Source organism: Aulonocara stuartgranti (assembly GCF_965226115.1).
Source record: "Aulonocara stuartgranti genome assembly, chromosome: 17".
Classification (NCBI taxonomy): Eukaryota; Metazoa; Chordata; class Actinopteri; order Cichliformes; family Cichlidae; genus Aulonocara; species Aulonocara stuartgranti.
Genome location: NC_138953.1, coordinates 34,641,965 through 34,660,186, shown reverse-complemented (window position 1 = coordinate 34,660,186; position 18,222 = coordinate 34,641,965). Strand labels below are relative to the sequence as shown.

Genomic DNA, 18,222 nt, shown 5'->3' with positions numbered 1-18,222 from the left:
ACTGAACCGAAATTCATATCAGATATTACAATCACTAAACATCGAAATATGTGGCATTTAATAAATGCTAAAGACGCAATGTGTCTGCAAATGTTTGTTAAGGCAACATTCATATTAGCTATATGATTTTAATTTAATTTATGGAGTTTCCAGACCCCTCCTTTTTTGGATTATTTCATCTGTTGCGAAAACACACAAATTAACTCAAAGCAAAACACAGCACCATAACTGTTCATATGTTCCGTGTACGTGAAGAACACAACAGATAGATATGCACTCAAACAAACACAGTCACGAAGAAACACTTGTACGTACAGTGAACATGACGACAAAGTAAAGCTTTGTCTGTGAAGGGAGTGAAGGGGGCATGAGAATTACTGTTCACAAAGTGACCACAATTAAAAGAAGTGCCTGGGTCTAGTACAATCAGAGCTCACACACCATTAGAGCCAAACCTCTAGTCTAGAGTCTCACTGGGATGAGCCAGATGGATATTACAGCTAACTGTCACTAATTAGATTTTCTCCACTGGCTAAAAAATCCCCCTAGATTTTGTGTGCGTGGGAGTTGGCTTTTGGCAAAACTGAAAACATTTATTCACATTTGAGTTGATTAAACGTTCCTTTGCAGTGACAAACATTTATCTTTAGATAAGGCGGTGGGGAGGGTTGGGGGGAAACTTTTCTTCGTGCATTTCTCGAGAAGGGTTTAGATTTAGACAGTTTTAAAAAAACAAGTTACAGTTTGATTATTGCATCTCTCTCTCTGGTTTTATGAAATCCACTCCTTTATCTCAGTTAGATAACACTTGTGCAGATGCCAGTCACCTGGCGGTTAATCTCTCCAAATATTTGAATGTTCAGAGTAGGCTTTGCTGCACTGAAGGATAGATGGTGTTTGCAGGTTTGCAGGAAAGCTTTTACAGAGTTCTGCTGACGACTGCAAAGGAACCAGTGCAAATGGAGTTTAGTACAGCACACAAATGCTATAAAGTTGTTTTAAGCCTTAAACTTATTTAAGTGTTCACCCGCTGTTCACTACACTACATTGTCAAATAGCTTTGGATGCAAATGCTGGTTTGATTGTTAGCTTTGATGCCACTTGCAATGTAGTAAAATATCAGTGGTTGCCCAGTGAATTAATTTTTGACTCAATTCTGACTCAACCTGACTGCAATCACTTTAAGACAAAATGGTGAAGGTTTGCAAATAATTGCCATCTATTTTATAAATGGAGGCAGGCAGCCAGCATGTTGAAATAAATTTGAGCCAGTTTTTACTGATGAGCACAACTCGTCTGTGACATGTCTCTTAGCAATACTTTTCTCGACTGGTTGCTAACTGGTTGTCAATCACATGTAATTGGCAACTTAACCCCACTGAATAACAAACTAATAGCAGACTGATAGGAGACTGACAATGTCTTATTGGCTTTTGATCAGTAAAGTTTCTTAGAAGACGACAGCTGACTAAGTGGTTGTTGACCTGGTCCCTGTCTCTAAAGCAGTTATTTTAAAGGCAGCAGGATCACAAGTTGATTTTTGATGGTCGCAACAATTTAGCCTGATAGTTTTAGATGAAGTGCATGCTTTTACTCTCTTGTCCAATTCAAAAACACAAGCACAAATATGTATTAATAGTTTGACTGTCTGCTTAACCAAAGCTACAAGTGTTAGCGTGGTCATTATAGTGTGTTCATACATAGTGTGGGGGCCTGTCAGGGATGTAAAGATTAGCTTAGCATTACAACACTTAATTTTCCAAACATTTTTGCACGTTTTATTTGAGTTAAGGATGAAAAATATGCAGTTTGAAACTAATTTACCTTGAATGATTAGAGTTTACATCATCATACTTCATCAAACTATTAAGAGCTTCACTGCATTTCAGCTTATCCTTACAGGTCAACAATAAATCATGTATTCAGCCATTAAGTGCAAATGTTTTAGTCCCATTTTAAGATGCTGATTTTAAAAACAGCTCAGATGGATTTAACCCATTTTTTTTTAAAAACCCTGCAGTATCCAATAAGACGTAAGCATGACTACTGTGAGCAATACATTGCACAAAAATATCAGTTTTGGGAAAAATTACAGAAATTAAAACTCAATTGCAAATTTATGTTTTTTTTTTAAATTTGAAGGTTCAGTTAATAATCCAGCAAAAAAAAATCTGGCAAATATTTCATGGTTCAGGCTTTACTGGAATAAAAGTCAGTCAGGAACTGCATTTTCATACAACAAACAGAGTTCATCTCTGCCTAATCGGCTTGTTAGCCCCCGCTGAAAAAAATCTGCCAGTGACATATGCCTGTTCAGGCCGCCGAATGATCTTTGTATTTTGATTTCTATTGCTGCTTCTATTTCTATCCTAACCCATATGCGCAGTACCAGAATGGAAAACCTGAGGTGAGAAGTCAAAGATAGTTGGACTGACCTTCAGAGAGGATCCTCGTGGGCTGAGACACTTAAACGGTTTGCCCTCTCCATCCATAGTGTCATCCACCTTCTGTCTCTTCTCAGCCGCCTCTGCTCTCCTCCTTTCGATCTCCTCTTTCATCTTCCTCTTCTCCTCCTGAGAAAGAGATGGCAGGCATTTCTGAGTGTCTCTGACAGGGAACGCGTTGGTCAATTTAATTACAGCAGTCCTGCCAGGTAATGGTAGCTTGTGTCTGCTAGCTGCTTGTATCGACTCTAACTAAATGGAAACATACTTATGCTGCCACAGGCTATCACATGATAAAGAAAATGTCACTGGCAGTTGACAATCAAAAATGCAGCCGACCCAGACACTTTCTAACTGATTTACTTATTTTATCAAATGAAGCAGGTCAGTCTCGAATTCAATTACTCTGAGTAAATTCTTATTTACAGCCATCGGCTGCCTCGGGAGAAAAAAGGCATTTTGAAAAGCCTGATACAGCAGACTATCAAGAGTTAAAAAAAAAGAAAGGAAAAAAAGTATGAATCATTTGTACAGTATTCAGAAGAGGGCTGGTGCTTGGCAGTATATCAGCCCTCTCCGGCAGCCTTGTCTTGGTTAATTAGTCTCTCTGTATCTCTGGGCCATCTTTTAATTACAAACCAAAAGGCCTCATTAACATCACACAAGAGGAGAAGAACAGGGGCAGATAGCTAGAGATGGGCTGCCACGTTCGGAGCCAAGAGCAACAAAGAAGACCAGTCAGGGTAATAGCGAGAATGTAGGGGCCTCGGCGCAAGCTGACTGCAAGCGAAAATGAGCGACGCGTTTCGGTACAGCGGGGGAACACGAAGGAAAGCAGAGGTTATCGCGTCTGAGATACGCAAGGACGAGGATGTTGTAAGAAGAGGAGACAGAGGAATGACATATGTGAGTTACAAGCGGGGACCCAAATAGGTTGAGTCATGATAACGGAGACGTATGGCGAGATAACGTCACAGCGGTGCAAGTGTGAGAGAGAGTGATGCATGGGTTTCTGCTCATACAGGTGCAAAGGGATGAATCAACATGGTGCAGAGCATGAGAAAATGTAAAAGACTGCAGTGATGGTTGTTGACTTCATTCTCACTGATGTCTGCATTTGAAATTTGATTGTTGCAACAGCTGTGTGGGCAGGCAATAAAAACCATTCAAGTCCATTCTTCTTTCGATTGTTTTGGGGTTTTTTGGTTTCAATCTTTCGCTGTTGGCCCAGTCAGAGGTTTAAGCACACACGGTGTGTTATTGTTGCAGAATGACTCATTTGTAAGAGATGGGCCGTTCTCGAGACTTGCTATCCCCAACTACAGCCCCTCCTTTTTTTTATTATAACAATAATGGGAACAGACACAACACTGCGTGTGCAGGAGCTTACAAATATCTCAGCAGGTGTTTCATCTGGACTCAACAAGATCCAAATTAGAAAGCAAGCTTCTTTTCTTGGGCTACAAAACTGAATAACTGCAATTTTTCCTGTAACTACGTAAACATATAGTTCAGGGATGTGTAGCTTTTTCATGCTTTTTCAAGTTTAAAGGGACAGCTTCATGGATATATCGGAGACTCCGATAAGCCATTTGCATAGAAATGTGGCTTAATCCAAAGATGAAAGGGCAAAAGCAAACAAACAAAAGAACAATATTAAAAAAGGAAAAGATGACTGAAAACCAGAATTGTGTGATAATTCAGTCATAATAGAGAGAAAACAGGACAGCAACCTCTTAGCGTCTAAGAACAGTTGGTGGTAGCCCAGAGATTGATTTGAATTTTTTTACATTTATCACAGTTCCCAATTATCACAAGAAGAGACTCATAGCAACTTATTGCTCTTATTGATGTATCAAATTTGCTTTGAAGACAACAACTGACTGCAGGTGGTCAGAGAACTGGTCCCCATCTTTGAAACATCCACTTCGAAGGCAACCAGTTCAGAACTTCATTGCACATGCACAATAATTTTGCTGATTCCAGTCTCCCACCGATTGTAAGATGACACTCAGACTTGCGTCCATTGGCCACTTGCCTGAAACTCAGACTTTTATAACATCATGATTTTTTTTTAAACAAAACATTTACATAGAGATGGGATAAAACAGAGTAAAAACAGCTTAAAAGTTAAGTAAAACAAAACAAAACATCCACCTCCTCTTTGGCTTTCCTTTCTGCCTCTTCCTCCTTCCTCTGCCTCTCCTCCTCCTCCAGCACCTTTCTCCTCTCCTCCCTCTTCCTTTTCAGCTCCTCCAGCTCAGCTTCGGCGTCCTGCTGCTTCTGCCTCATCCTCTCAAACTCCCCGCTCTCCGCATCATCGCGACGACGCTTCAGCTCCTCCAGCTTGCGCTCCGCCTCCAGGCGGGCGTCCTCGTCCGGGTCATCACCCGCAGAAGGCTCGGGGGAGCGCACGCTGCCACGGCTGGGAAGGACACATAAAAACACAGGTCAGCACACGGGTCGGAGTGGAAAGCTGGTTGCCTTTTGATCCAGGTATTCAAATGCACACCAGAAGAAGATGTTGCCTTCATGGAATTCACACAACAAACAAATGCAATCACGTTTGCAAAGATAAAGTTACAGGCGGTATCAAGTTTCGTTCCAGTGTTTCAACCTGAGAACTCACTGCAGGTGACCTGTGACAGAAAAACACGGCCACTCTGCCAGCTGAACAAAAACAACGTGTTTTTCTTGAAAGTCTGAATGAGATTTGCTTTTCAATTATGTTTCAGAAGCCTCGGGCTACATGTTTATACTTTCACACCAGCCTGTGCAATAAATGATAAATGTCAGCCTCATACATAACTTCCTGTCTGATAAAACTAATTTCCTTTAAAATGCAGTACATAATGTTGTTTATCAACAGACTGTTGTCCTCTCCTCGCACTCGGTCACAATGAGCTTTGGTTATTTGTAGTTTGATCTTTTCAGCTGACCTTTGGGTCTGGTATATTAAGTTACTGCAGTACTTTTCCACAAGTGGACAAGAGTAGAGTCACTGATATATCAGCAAAGGTCTTGAGCTTCTTCATAAAAATCAAACTTGTGCAGAAATAAGTCCAGCAATTTGCTGAAATGTGCAAACACAAATGAAAATACAATATATAAGGCACAATCAGAGTTTGTGGAATTCTAATGAACTTGAAAATCAATATTCGGTATGACCACCTTAATTCTTTAACACAGCCTGAACTCTCTTCTCATTTCTTTAAGTAGTCTTCAGAAATAGTTCTCCAGCCTGTTTGAAGGACACCCAAAGCTCTTTTTTGGATGTTTACTGCCTTTTGTTCCATTTTCTGCTGATTTGATCCACACTGCTTCAGTAATGTTGTGGTCAAGGCTCTGGGGATGCCAATCCATGACTGATGGTGTTCCACTATGTTTGTGTTTTACTACACTGACAATGTGTTTGCTGATTATTGTCACATTAAACACCGAAGCAGTTGCCAATCACATGTTTCCGGTTAGTATTCCATGCTGGATCTGATGTACTTTCTGAGTTTACAATTCCCTCTATTTTGAAAAGAACACACTTTACATTGAGCTATACCAAGTTTTTGAGACTTAAAATAGTCGTTTAGATTAAAAAAGCTATTTCATGTCTGTTAGACTGTGTTCTTTGCTTTTTTTTTGCAGATTCAACTAAAGATCTGGGAACAAATGTTGCTTGTTAGCAATAAAGTACCTTAAGATAAATTTATTGGTTATGTGTAGACAGAACACTGACTCATCTCTGGAGTTAGGTGTCTTTTTTATGCTTGAATGAGTCACAGGTCAGCATTAAGTAGCATAACAAAAACATTTCTCTGAAAATGGTCGGGTGCAAGGACTGAAAAGTGTGAAAAACAGCCAATGTCCAAAGAAAAAGTCTGAAAGACCTTTATAAATGCCTGAAGAATTGCTGCTCAAATAATACAAGTAAATGAAGAAATGAGAAATGAGTGGCGGCTCAGGACTTATGCACAGCACTGTAGCTAAGTGGTTTTTTATATCTAGCCTTTTTTTGCAAGAAAGATTAGATAAGCGCAGCTGCTATTAGTCACATTCATTGAGTCTGTGTGTTTTATTCATGCATACAGGTTTCATTAACGAATTAGTCACCTGTTGCTTCAGAATAAAGGCATCATTATCTTTTTTAGTAGGACTTAAATAACCATTATCAGATAGGTGACAAAATATTGAACTGAAAATGAGAAAATATTAGCCTAATTTCTGTTTGTCTGCAGTAAAAAACAGAACATTTATCGAGTTAGATGACACAAACTACTGGCAATCTTCACATTTTTGCAACAGTGTAAATACAAATTGCATTCTGGTCTTTATGATTTTTCACAAATTAGAGAGCGTCAAACTGTCACACGAATCTGAGCGATACTGCTGACAGCTCAGGCGCTTGAATAATTCACAGGACTGGGCTATCCCCAGTTTGGCCTCAGGGTGACAATGAGACAGTGTGTGCTTTTGTTGCTGTTGTGTACCTGGTGGTCCTCTCAGGTTTCCTGTGCTGTTTGGGAGGCGCCTCCTCATGCAGCCCTCCGTTGTGCTTCCTCTGATCCTCCCTCTCCTCTCTGGGCTCATTCACCTAAAGCCACCCCCCCCACACACACACAGAAAGCAAGATAGAGTGATACTGAACAACAAAGGTAGGCAGAAAGGTGCACAGAGTGAAGTGTGATTGGATTCAATCATGTGACATCACATGATATCCCATAAGAGAAAGAGAGCACGCCCAAATAAAATAACACAGAACATCACATCACACTACGTCCACTCCAGGATTACTGTTGACAAAGGATTATCTAACATGTGATCACACTGGGAGTGTCTCCAGCTGGGTATTTCCTACATCCATTTGCTGTCCATAATCAGAAACATAATTAAAGTCTTATATGTGATAATTACTATTTCTGTGAAGTACATATCCAGTCAAATTTTGAAGACCATGGGATATATTATGAATGTAATGCAAATTATGAATCTTTACCAAGAAAGCGCTATAAACTTTCTTATTCTTGCACTGACACCATTTCAATATAAAATGCTGACGTCATCAGTTAAATATGCTTTTCCCTATTTTTGTCATAGCTATCTATCTGTCTATGTTGAAGTGGTGAATCCACATTAAAACACAGCCATATGTCCAGGTAACCCCTAATAGGCAAGTTCAAACCCTCTTTTTTCAACCAGAAGGAACTGGCCCCAGTTACACAGGCTGGTTGGCAACTGGTTGGCAACTGGTTGGCAACTGCCAGATACTAGGGAAAATGTACATTCGTCCACCAGTTAACGAGTGGTTATGGGAGGTTGCTTGCTGTCGCTTGATGAAAGTGGTTGTAAAGAACTATATGATGCAGCAGCAAAAACTGAAAGGCAACTGCAGTGGTCACCCGCAGTTTGCATGGAAGACACCAACTTGTTGCACACCCTCGCCAACTTTTGTACTGAAGCAGCGACAAGTGCAGCCTAAACCACAAACAGAAATAAATAAATACTAAACACTGTGCTTTTGAAATGTGTTTTTTTTTTCAGTGTCAAGGCATAATTTTTACTTTTAAGAAGGACAGTCGAACATTTGAATTTCAACTGCAAAAACTGGTGACGGTTTGCAGACAAGCTGGTGTCTTACACTAAAACTACTGGTGAGTGAAGCAATCTGCTGGTAGTGATGGAATACGGCCTAAAGGAGCTTGTTCCAGACATTGGATCAACTAAGGGACAACACTAGTGCCCTGTACAAAAGGGTTTATTGCAATCTTAAACTTTTGACAGATATCGAAAGATGACCTGATGCCTCACTGAGTTGCTGAAGTGGAGCCAGTGTAATGTGATGTGTTGTTGCACTCATGGCTGAGGTGGAAGACATGCAGAAAAAAAATGTGACCACTCTGTGGAGCATAGCATTAACCTTTTGAAAAGTCTGACCACACGGCTGTAAACCGCACCTCATCAAACACAGACCTGTCATTACCAGTTTGCAAATGTTGCAAACCATGCTAGACGGCACGAGGTGTCCGGGTAATTTCAGTGTCATAAATCAACACGTCAACAAGATGTCTCATTGAGAGGTTTAACATGTAAACATTTCTGTCTAGTTAGACACTGAAGTTATCCAAAGAAATTTCACGTGCTGTGCATCACACCTCTACTGAAGTTCTTACCGCATGTATGATACCTCATTATCTTCTGATTCAGATACCTCAAAGTCCTCTTCACTGTCATTTCTTAGTAACATAGGCTTGTTCCCCTGTGAATTATCTACATTATCATCCTCTGGTACCTCTTCAGCTTCCCCTGATGCTACTGTATCCTCCCCAGCCTCTGAATTTGACGACTTGGTCTGATTTGAACTTTCACTGACTACCGAATGTCTGTCTTCTTCGGCGAAGTCCTATGAAAAAGGATTATAGCAGTTCTTTGAAAGTAAGCTCAGCGATCAAATCAAAGGTAACAAAAAAGACAACAAATCACTAACCATACCTTGTTTTGAATTTTAGGCTCTTCAGCTGAAGCCTATAGAAACAAGGATCAAATGTGCCAAGGCTGTCGGTTACACCAGCTTAACTTAATGTCTGACATGAAAGAAGAATGGTGACCTGATAACTGACCTGGTCTCTCAAGTAAGACCTTCTTGGTTTGTCCTCCACAACTGCAACTGGCTGCTCCTCCTCTTCATCTACCCCCTCCGCTTCTTCCTCTCCCCCTTCAGGGGCAGCCTGCTCTTCCTCCCTCGGCTCCTCTCGCTCCTTCTCCTCCTCTCTTCTCGAGCTATAGGTTTCCATCTTCTCAGCCTCGTCGTCATTGTCACGGTAACGTCCCCTACGCCAGGAGGAGGGCCTCTCCTCTTCTGCGCTGTTTTTCTCCGTGGCGGTGCTGTCGTTGCCCTCCGTCACAGTGGGGTCCAGCTGTTTCTGTCTCTCCAGCGCCTCCTTCATGCGCCTCTGCCGTCTCTCCTCACGTTTGGCCATGCGGTCCAGTAGGGCTTGGTCCTCGTCATCTCCACCGCCTCCATAAGAGCTGCTCACAGACACCGTCTCTGTGACACTACGAGGAGAGAGAGAGAAAGAGAGAGACGGCACAAATGTCACATTGTGTGTATTCGTGTCAAAGAGGAGGAAGGGGTGAGGTCACAGCAGACGTCAGCCGTTATAAAAATGTGGGCATGGAAAGATAATCCATGACATTATCTTCTGTTACCTCTGAGCTGCCCCTGGTGGAAGGCCGCAACCCCTGTGTAATCATAATTTCCAGAAAGAGGTTGCATTATTACTGACAGCTTTATAGCCAAGAACAGCAGAAAATGTAGACCCATGGCTTTACTGACTGGTCTTCACCACAGCTCTTCAAATAAACTCAGGTGAGGCCTTATAATGAATGGAAATTTTGATTTTAGGTGGGAACTTTTGTATGTGCTCAGATACAGCCATAGCCTACAGTTTACAGCCATGCTAACACCTGCTAAAACTTTGGACTGAATGCTAACTACGATAGCATGCTAACATGCTATCATAGTTAGCATGTTTTTGGATGCCGAGTCAATAGTTGCTGTGGCATAAAATTTAACCCACAATGTGTAACATTACCAAATACATGAGGATTAAGCGTTGCATCAGAGCACAAATGTGTAAAAAAATTTTGTTTAGTTTTGTCTGCGCTAAAGGACCTCCAAACAAACCAAGATAATCTTTTATAAAGCTTTGCTTCAGCGTGACTAAAATACACACTTACTGGCTACTTCATGTGGTACACCTGGTCACCTTCTCACTCGTGCACATATCTAATCAGCCAATCACTGTGTCTCTGTGCTTTTAGGCATGTAGAGAGGATCAAGACCAGCTGCTGTTCAAACTGAGAATCAGAAGGGGGATTTGTCTTTGAACGTGGCATGATTGCTGGTGGCAGAGGGGCTTTTCTGAGTGTTTCAGAAACTGCTGATCTGCAGGGATTTTCCCACAGAGCCATCGCTCGAGTTTACTGAGAATGGTTCGAAGAAGAGAAAATATCCAGGAGGTAGAGCAGGGCGATATGACCAAAAATATTTATCACGATATACATTTGAAAATTTGCGATAACGATATAACTGATGATATAATTGACACTAGACAAAATACTTTACAACTCCACAACTTTATTAGTGCAAACCCCCCCCCATCAATGTATTTTCTCTTAAACAAGCAGATGTTTTATGTGCATTAAAGTTATATAAAAATTTGGCAGTCCAGATACAAATTCCTTGCTGACAGTTTAACCAAAAGGCATTTCCAGTGGAAATTGGCCAACATATCCTCAGCATAACCATGTATAATATCTACAAAACTTTATAGGTTATGCACACACAATACGGTAATATTATGTTGACGCACAGTACGTATCACTCCGCGAGGCTCCTGCCTACGATAGCCGTAATGCTCCGACAATCCATCAAGCATATTCTATCGCGGTATTTCATTTTTCTATCGTTGCCCAACATTATACCGGTATGATATGACCCAGCCCTACCAGGAAGCCACAGTTTTCTGGGCGAAAACAACTTGTTCATGTCAGAAGAAATGGCCCGACTTCTTCGAGCTGATATGAAGGCAACGCTTTAAAACCAAGGGACACAGAAGAACAACTCTGAATGCCCAACATATCAAACCTCAAATCAAATCAAAAGCAGATGGCCTATAGCTGATGGACCACACCAGGTGTTACTCCTGTGAGGTGAGGGCAGGGAGCTGAGGCTACAATTCATATAGGCTCACCAAAATTGGAAGATCTGTTTTTTTCTGGAAAAATCTTTCCTGATCTGACGAGCCTTTATTTCTGCTGCAATACTCAGACGGGAGGTCAGAATTTGGCATAAACAACACGACAGCATGGAGCCATCCGGCCTTGAATCAACAGGTCAGGCTGATGGTGGTGGTGTAATGGTGTTGGGGATATTTTCCTGGCACACTTCCAGCCTACCCAAGTATTGTTGCTGACCATGTCCATTCCTTTAAGATCAGTGTACCCACATTCTGATTTCTACATGCAGCATGATAATGCACCATATAACACAGCACAAATCATCTCAAACTGACAATGAGGTTATTGTACTCAAATGGCCTCCAGAATCACCAGGCCTCAATCCACAGTCACCAGATCTCCTGTTAGAGATGTGGTAGAATGGGAGATAAGCAGCCAAGAAATCTGCAGTGGACCAAAATCTCTGAGGAATGTTTCCAGCAACTTGTTAAATCTCTGTTATGAGGAATTAATGCAGTTTTGAAGGCACAAGAGAGCCCAACCTGGTACTACCAAGATGTACCTAATAAAGTGTGGAGTAAGTGTATTTATATTTTCTAACTAAAATATTCAGTGACTATCCTTCCACCTTGAGGCATGACTACAGCATGACTCACAATACTGTGACCTAAAAGTCTGCCAAACATTATCCTTGCATCTGCACAATCAACAATGGCTAGCAAGAACTAGGTCCTATCTCAGCATCCTTCTGCACAATCCCCTTGTTGTTTGACCACCCCAGGATGTATCTAAGCGCTTACAGAGAGGAAACATTCATCACCACAAAGCAGTGTCTGTGTGACTAGATGTCAGAGCGACCCACCACTTCCACTGTAGCCAACACAATTTATCTCAAACCTGCACTTATAAATTATCCGCAGTCTTATTGTGTTTGGAGACTTTAGGTTTTAGAGAAGTGATTTTTTTACTCCTCATATACACTCTGGCACCTCTCCTTTTGGGAGTTTTCATGGGCTAGTTCACTTAAATTACTAAAGCTTTCTCAAAAACGTCTGGCGGTAGACTATCTAACCATGCAGCTCCACTCCGACACCCTAAACCCAGAAAATGACATTACGTTGAGAGTTTATTAGTTGGACTTTACTGGTGCTCTCTCGCTTTTGCAGCCGATCCAAAAAAAAAAAGAGGGAGCCAATCAGTCGTCTGCTGGACTACGTACGAGAGCTTGTTTTGCTATACCTGTGGCTGTTGGTCATAACCAGGCTGTCTGACTGGCTGCTGGGCTCCTCGCTCTCCTTGCTCTTCATCCTCTCCTGGCGTGCCCTGCGCCTCCTCTCACGGGCCGCCTCCTCTTCATCATCATCATTCTTTGCCATCCTGCGGGAAGACGAAAGAAGAAAGAGAGAGTGAGAAGACAAAGGCATGCATTATCTATTTTCAACTTTCAACCCCTCATCTCCTTTCTCCCTATCCTCAATTTAGCTTAGCAGTTAGAAACTTCAAAGTGAGCGGTTCTTTAAATTGGACTGTAATCTTCGCAGTGACCAAATCTGGTGGATTTACCCCAAGTCCCCCCCACCCACCCCTTCTCTTCTATCAAGTGGAGCTGTCAGCTGTGTAACCACCAATACTTCTTATCGTGGCTGCAGTTTTCACGAGCTGATAAAAACTCTGTCTGGAGACATGGCTTGGCTAAGGATAAGAGAGCAGTGAAACAGTGTTTCTGGCCAGCAGCTTGTACTAGTCCGGTCAGTGCAGGAACGGAGGAAGCAGGAGAGCTGTGTGTGTGTGTGTGTGTGTGTGTGTGTGTGTGTACACTGGCCAATAACCAGTGTAATCTTAAAAGTTCATAATTCTTCCAAAGAATTTAATACAGCATTAAATTTAGCAATCGTATTTTTCCAGAGTTGAATAGAATAGAATAATCCTTTAATTGTCCCACAAGGGGAAATTTGGTTGTAACAGCAGCCAGAAAGACACATAGACAAACAAACAGTACACAGGACAGAAACATACACATTTTTCTTACATATTTACATATGGACAATGGTTACTATATACAGAGTACTGTACAGTTATTAAATTAAATAAAAATAACTACAGATAAGAAGGAAAACCAGGTTGTAGTGCGAATCAGTTGATATACTACAATAAAAACTTCTCTTAGCTGTATTTGGTGCGTGCATAGCTGAAGCACGCATCAATTAAATGATAGACAAGCTCAGCTTTTGCTGAAACGCCCGGGGCTAGATGACAACACTGATACTACTCTTACAGTTATATATATGCAACATATGACGCAATCAAATTAACTGGCCACTGTATATAGTATAAAAGACAAACACAGCTTACAACTAAAGACAAAACGCTACCTGCATTCTTCTTAATAGGCAGCAGGGGACGACTGATCTGCTCTCAAAAAGACTAATGATTTCATAGAAGTCTGGGCAAATGACCCTTGATTGCCTCGCTCTCTGACCTCGGTAAACACTCGTCTTATCATCATTCTAAGAGTCATAAAGGAGGATTAAACAAGATGTGCTCAATGGCTTGTAAAATACAGGATGCTAGCAGGTGATAAAGATGATGTAGCTATCGTGATGTCACTTGGTATGAACTAAATTTTCAAAATAGATTTCTCTTTCTTTAACATGACTCGAAATAATACACTCGACAGGAGTGTGTGTGTGGAGTGTGAAACAAAGCCGTTCTGCCATAGACTTCTATAGGCCTGGAAGTCCTTTTGCAACCAGAGCTATCACTACCTGTTGGCTTTCAGATAATTAAGTTTCAGTTAACTTTTACTTATATAGCACCAAATCACAACAACAGTCATTTCTAGTCACTTTATATTATAATATAAAGACCCTAAAATAATACAGAGAAAACCTCAACAATCAAACGACCCCTTATGAGCATCACTTTGGCGACAGTGGGAAGGAAATACTCTTTTTAAACAGAAGAAACCTCAGGCAGAACCAGGGTCAGGGAGGGGCAGCCATCTGCTGTGACCGGTTGGGGCGAGATCACAAATGAAGCTGCTGCATTGCAATTGGTTAATCTGTGCCATTGTTTTAACTGTGGAGAACTTTAGACAGCAGAATAAAAGTTTACTCCTCAAAAGCAAGCTCAAATATCTGTACAAATTATTTCTTGCATTAAATTCATTCAGCACTGCTACATGGGTCGTAACTCCTGCTGCATTTAAGCACACAGCAGATGATGCATGGTCATTGCAGGTCATGTCTAAAACATGGGCAAACATCTGTTTTTTGCATTATACCTCACACAATCATTCAGAGACATGCTGCGAGTTATAAAATAATTTATTTAACGCAAAGGTTTAAGTACAGGGTGCGGCTGCATGCTATCATAAACAAGACTCCACTGTCCAAAAATCTAACTGGCTTGCAAGCTACTGTATATTTATGTTCTTAAATTTGATTGAAAGCAACAAGTTCAGGCCTTTCTCTCGGGTCTGTCCAAAGTCAGTCTGGGGAATGCAGGAAACTCAAGTGAAGTACAATAGACAGTTTTAAGGAAAAGAGACTACACCCAAAAGTAAAATTATATATCATATATCAAACAATGCAATACTACCCAACACTGAAACTATTCCTTTTTTTTAAGGTATCAAATTGTGCAGTGCAGTGTTTCTGGCCACCTGACATCTATGAACTCAGCTCCATGCTTGATCTGTGTTGCCCCGACTGACCTTTACACTTCCACTGCTCACCACATGCCCAGCTACCTAACATCGCAGCGCAGCCTTTGAGGCCGGCCAGCGAAGCATGCCGTTGCATGTTAATTGCAACACGTGTGGTGAGGCGAGCTAAAGCCGCCAGGGTTTATGTGAGGTTTTACAGCTTGTGAACAACACCCCCCCCCCCCCTCCCCCACCCACTATGCTGTTCCCCCAACCCCCTCTCCCTCTCATATGAGGCATGTTAGGGTTAGTCATAACAGAACAGATGAATCTGCTAACGCCCAAGTTAGACCTGTGGGACGGTGACATCAGTGACGTCAGGCAATGCTTTACACATGTGCATGTGTGTCTGCTTAGTTTAAACTATTCAGCATCTCCGAGTGTAGAAAATCAGCTTTATCCAGAGGAGGGTCTATCCTGAATTCCAGCCCTGCGGGCCAGTGATATACATTGTACACTGAGAGCGCTAGCACAATATTTACATTTTAGCAAACAAAAAAAATACAAGAAAGAGTTTTTTTTTCTTTTCCATTCATTATTAAGGTCAATTGAGCTCCACTGCAAAAAAAAGTACATTAACCCTTATTTAAAATATCAGAGCAGAGTGATGTTTTTGTGAGACCTAAAAAAAAAAGTAGTGAAACAACAACTGCTGTAATTCCCGAAGGACTGAACCGTCCCAGAAACAGCACCGAATGTCATGAGAAAACGAAAACAGCTAAAAATGGAACAAAGGAGTCCTTGGTGGCGGTGACGACGACAATCTCAGGGTTAAAGATTCCTCAGTAGGAAAAAAAAAGGAAGAAAGAAAGACAGAAAAAACTCCTGAAAGCTGAATTAGCATTCCTGTCAATCACAGCCTTGGCTGGAGACACATACACAACCAAAGCCCTGATTTAATATCCCTTTCCATAGCGGGGCCCCCAAAGTCTATCAGCATACTGACAGAAATACGGTGAGAGGTGGAATGGTGGATAATGGAAGAAAGAAAAAATAGGAGAAGAAGAGAACAGGCAAGTGAAATGGGATAGAGTGAGGATAAAGTGGAGAGGTGGGAAATGAAAAACGGGAAAGGAAGGGGTGTGCACAATAATGGAAAAAGGAGTAATCTGCAGATTTTATCATAGTCGACAACTTTTCCTGTACGAAATGATGTGAAGCCACAGCAATAAATTGCAGGTTACCAGGACACATAGGCGTCTCCACCAGACGCCTATTTCTTGAGTGGCCGAGTACAGCATGTAAATAAAGGAAACCTGCCCATTATTGGTGCTTTACTACGAATGCCGTGGACTTCACCGTGGCAGCTACAGTGAAGCATATGAATAACGTGTGTTTCACACCCTGAGTAGTGTGTTTTCGCTGATTTAAACCGCCTGCATGGAAAGCACACTAAACATCGCCATCAGTGAACCTATTAGGGAGAAGTATGTCCAAATATTTTCTTTACAGCAAAATATCTCAGAAATGTCAGTGAAAACAATTTGGGAAAAGCTCATGAGAAAAGACTTCTTCACCCCTCCTTGGCAAGAGGAGGGACAGAGGGAAGGAAGGGAGAAAAGTGAAGAGGAAGCTCGAAAACAGCGGAGGGAGGGAAAAAGGCTGCTGTGAGCAGATGGGGGAGAGGGGAGTTAAGGAAGGGATGGTTAGGGCGAGGGAGAGAGGGTGGGGGCTTGGCTTGAGCTGTCAGAAATGCTGACCCATTCCCACGCTGGTCTCTCTGGACTGTTTCCCTTCCTACTGCCGGCCCACAGAACCACAACATCCCCCGTCTGTCCCTCCCCCCACCCTGCGCTCTGCTGGGCCAGCTCCAAGAATTCATATTGCTAGCTGTGGTACAGTCCTTCTAGACTGCATTTATTCTTCTACTCGAAGATGAATGAGGTAATATGGCATGCATCTGAAAATAACTAAGAGAGGAAGGGTAGCCTTAACTCCCTTCAATGCTGATGTGGCAAAGCAGCTTAGAAGCTGGCAAAGATTTATGATGCAGGACCGGGTCACGTTGCGAATGGTCCGTTCAACCAGGGCGGGGGACCGTTTGGCATGGCTCATTCACGGAGGATGGGTGTTATTTCCTCAACCCTTCCTAGTCTCTGAGGCAGAGGGCCAGCGCAGATGTAAGAATGAGGAGGAAAGGGAGGACGGTGAAAAGACGTGAAAGAAGCGACGGAGAAACGGACCGTGAGCGAGCGAGAAGGAAGTGGAGAATGAGGGGTTGACAATTTAAGTGGAGGAGCGGGATCAAAAGGAAGAAGAAGCGGGGAGAAGATGAGAGGAAAGGCAGAGGTGACAGTTTAAGAGAGGAGGAGAGGGAAACAATCAGGAGAATAATCAGAAAATGAAAGTGGGTTTTTGGAGGGGTGGGAGAAGAAGAAAGACAGTGAGACCCAGAGGAGGAGGAGGGGGAGGAGGATGGGATGCATAAAGAATGAAGGGAGGAGACAGAGGAGGGTGATCGGGAGGTGGGGAATGGCAAAAATCAAAAATAAACACTTCCCAAAAAAGGAAATAAAAGAAGAAATGCTAAGTAAAGGCCTCAGAGAATAAACATTACCTCATAGTTTAAAATTGAAGGAATAGTGAGACTACCTTGCTCTCAGCACACAAGTCATAGTATTTCTTTGAAACAGTGATCACTCAGAGTAGCCTTCACACAGACAGTCACCTATGTTAGATTAAACTGCTGCGTATGATCAAATGCTTTCTAATAGCCAAATCCAGGAGGATTAACTGCTCAAGTACACGAGTTTCATTTGGGAAGGGAGTGGCAGCAACATTTCTGTAGGCTCCATGAGAAAAAAACATTTTTAACCAAGGCAGATACCCTCTGGTCAGTGAATTGACTGGGAAAATTCCACATCTATGTGCGTTCATTGGCTAAGAAGCGGGGGAAAAAAGGCAGAGACATTCCTTGTCTGATTGCTATAGCGCCGACGAACGGCGTGGATTGCAGGGAATTATAGAGCGCGAGAGAGTGTGAGAAACCTTTGAGCAGAAAAACGGGGTGTATGTGTGTGGCTTTGCTTAATAAAACTGAAATCAAAAGCACGATGTGAGCCACAGCGTCAATGACCCTTTTCTTAGAGCTATAACTGACGTTGATGCAAGGCAGAACAAGGGAAGGCTTGGCTGTCATCCCGACAAACACGCACACTTGTATACTTGGTTGTATTTTTAAAAAGTGAATGGAGCTTGTCAAGCCTTCATCGCCCGATGCTGATACGAAACACACCAACACTCGCTGCGTGGAAGCGTCCTAACATTCGTGCACATGCGCTCTCAAGTACAGTGACATGCACAGAGCTGGCGTGAGGAAGCCCACAATCGCAGCATCCCAGC

At 42.2% G+C, this 18,222-nt stretch overlaps 1 protein-coding gene across 5 annotated transcripts in view; it reads right to left on the bottom strand.

Moving 5' to 3' along the window:
• The window catches only part of cald1a (caldesmon 1a), a 64,843-nt gene that overhangs the window by 11,903 nt on the left and 34,718 nt on the right, over nucleotides 1–18,222 (bottom strand). For 3 of the 5 annotated variants that reach the window (XR_014272097.1, XM_082509600.1, XM_082509599.1), the window contains exons 3-9: nucleotides 12,414–12,551; nucleotides 9,053–9,488; nucleotides 8,925–8,957; nucleotides 8,725–8,835; nucleotides 6,926–7,029; nucleotides 4,602–4,869; nucleotides 2,436–2,573 (exon numbers count right to left, since the gene is read on the bottom strand). Coding sequence is in view for 4 of the 5 variants with exons in the window: in XM_082509600.1 (XP_082365726.1) it covers nucleotides 2,436–2,573; nucleotides 4,602–4,869; nucleotides 6,926–7,029; nucleotides 8,725–8,835; nucleotides 8,925–8,957; nucleotides 9,053–9,488; nucleotides 12,414–12,551 (1,228 nt within the window). In the remaining variant the exon portion in view is untranslated. The remainder of the gene's footprint in view (nucleotides 1–2,435; nucleotides 2,574–4,601; nucleotides 4,870–6,925; nucleotides 7,030–8,724; nucleotides 8,836–8,924; nucleotides 8,958–9,052; nucleotides 9,489–12,413; nucleotides 12,552–18,222) is intronic. The other 2 variants (XM_082509601.1, XM_082509602.1) reach the window with 2 other exon arrangements.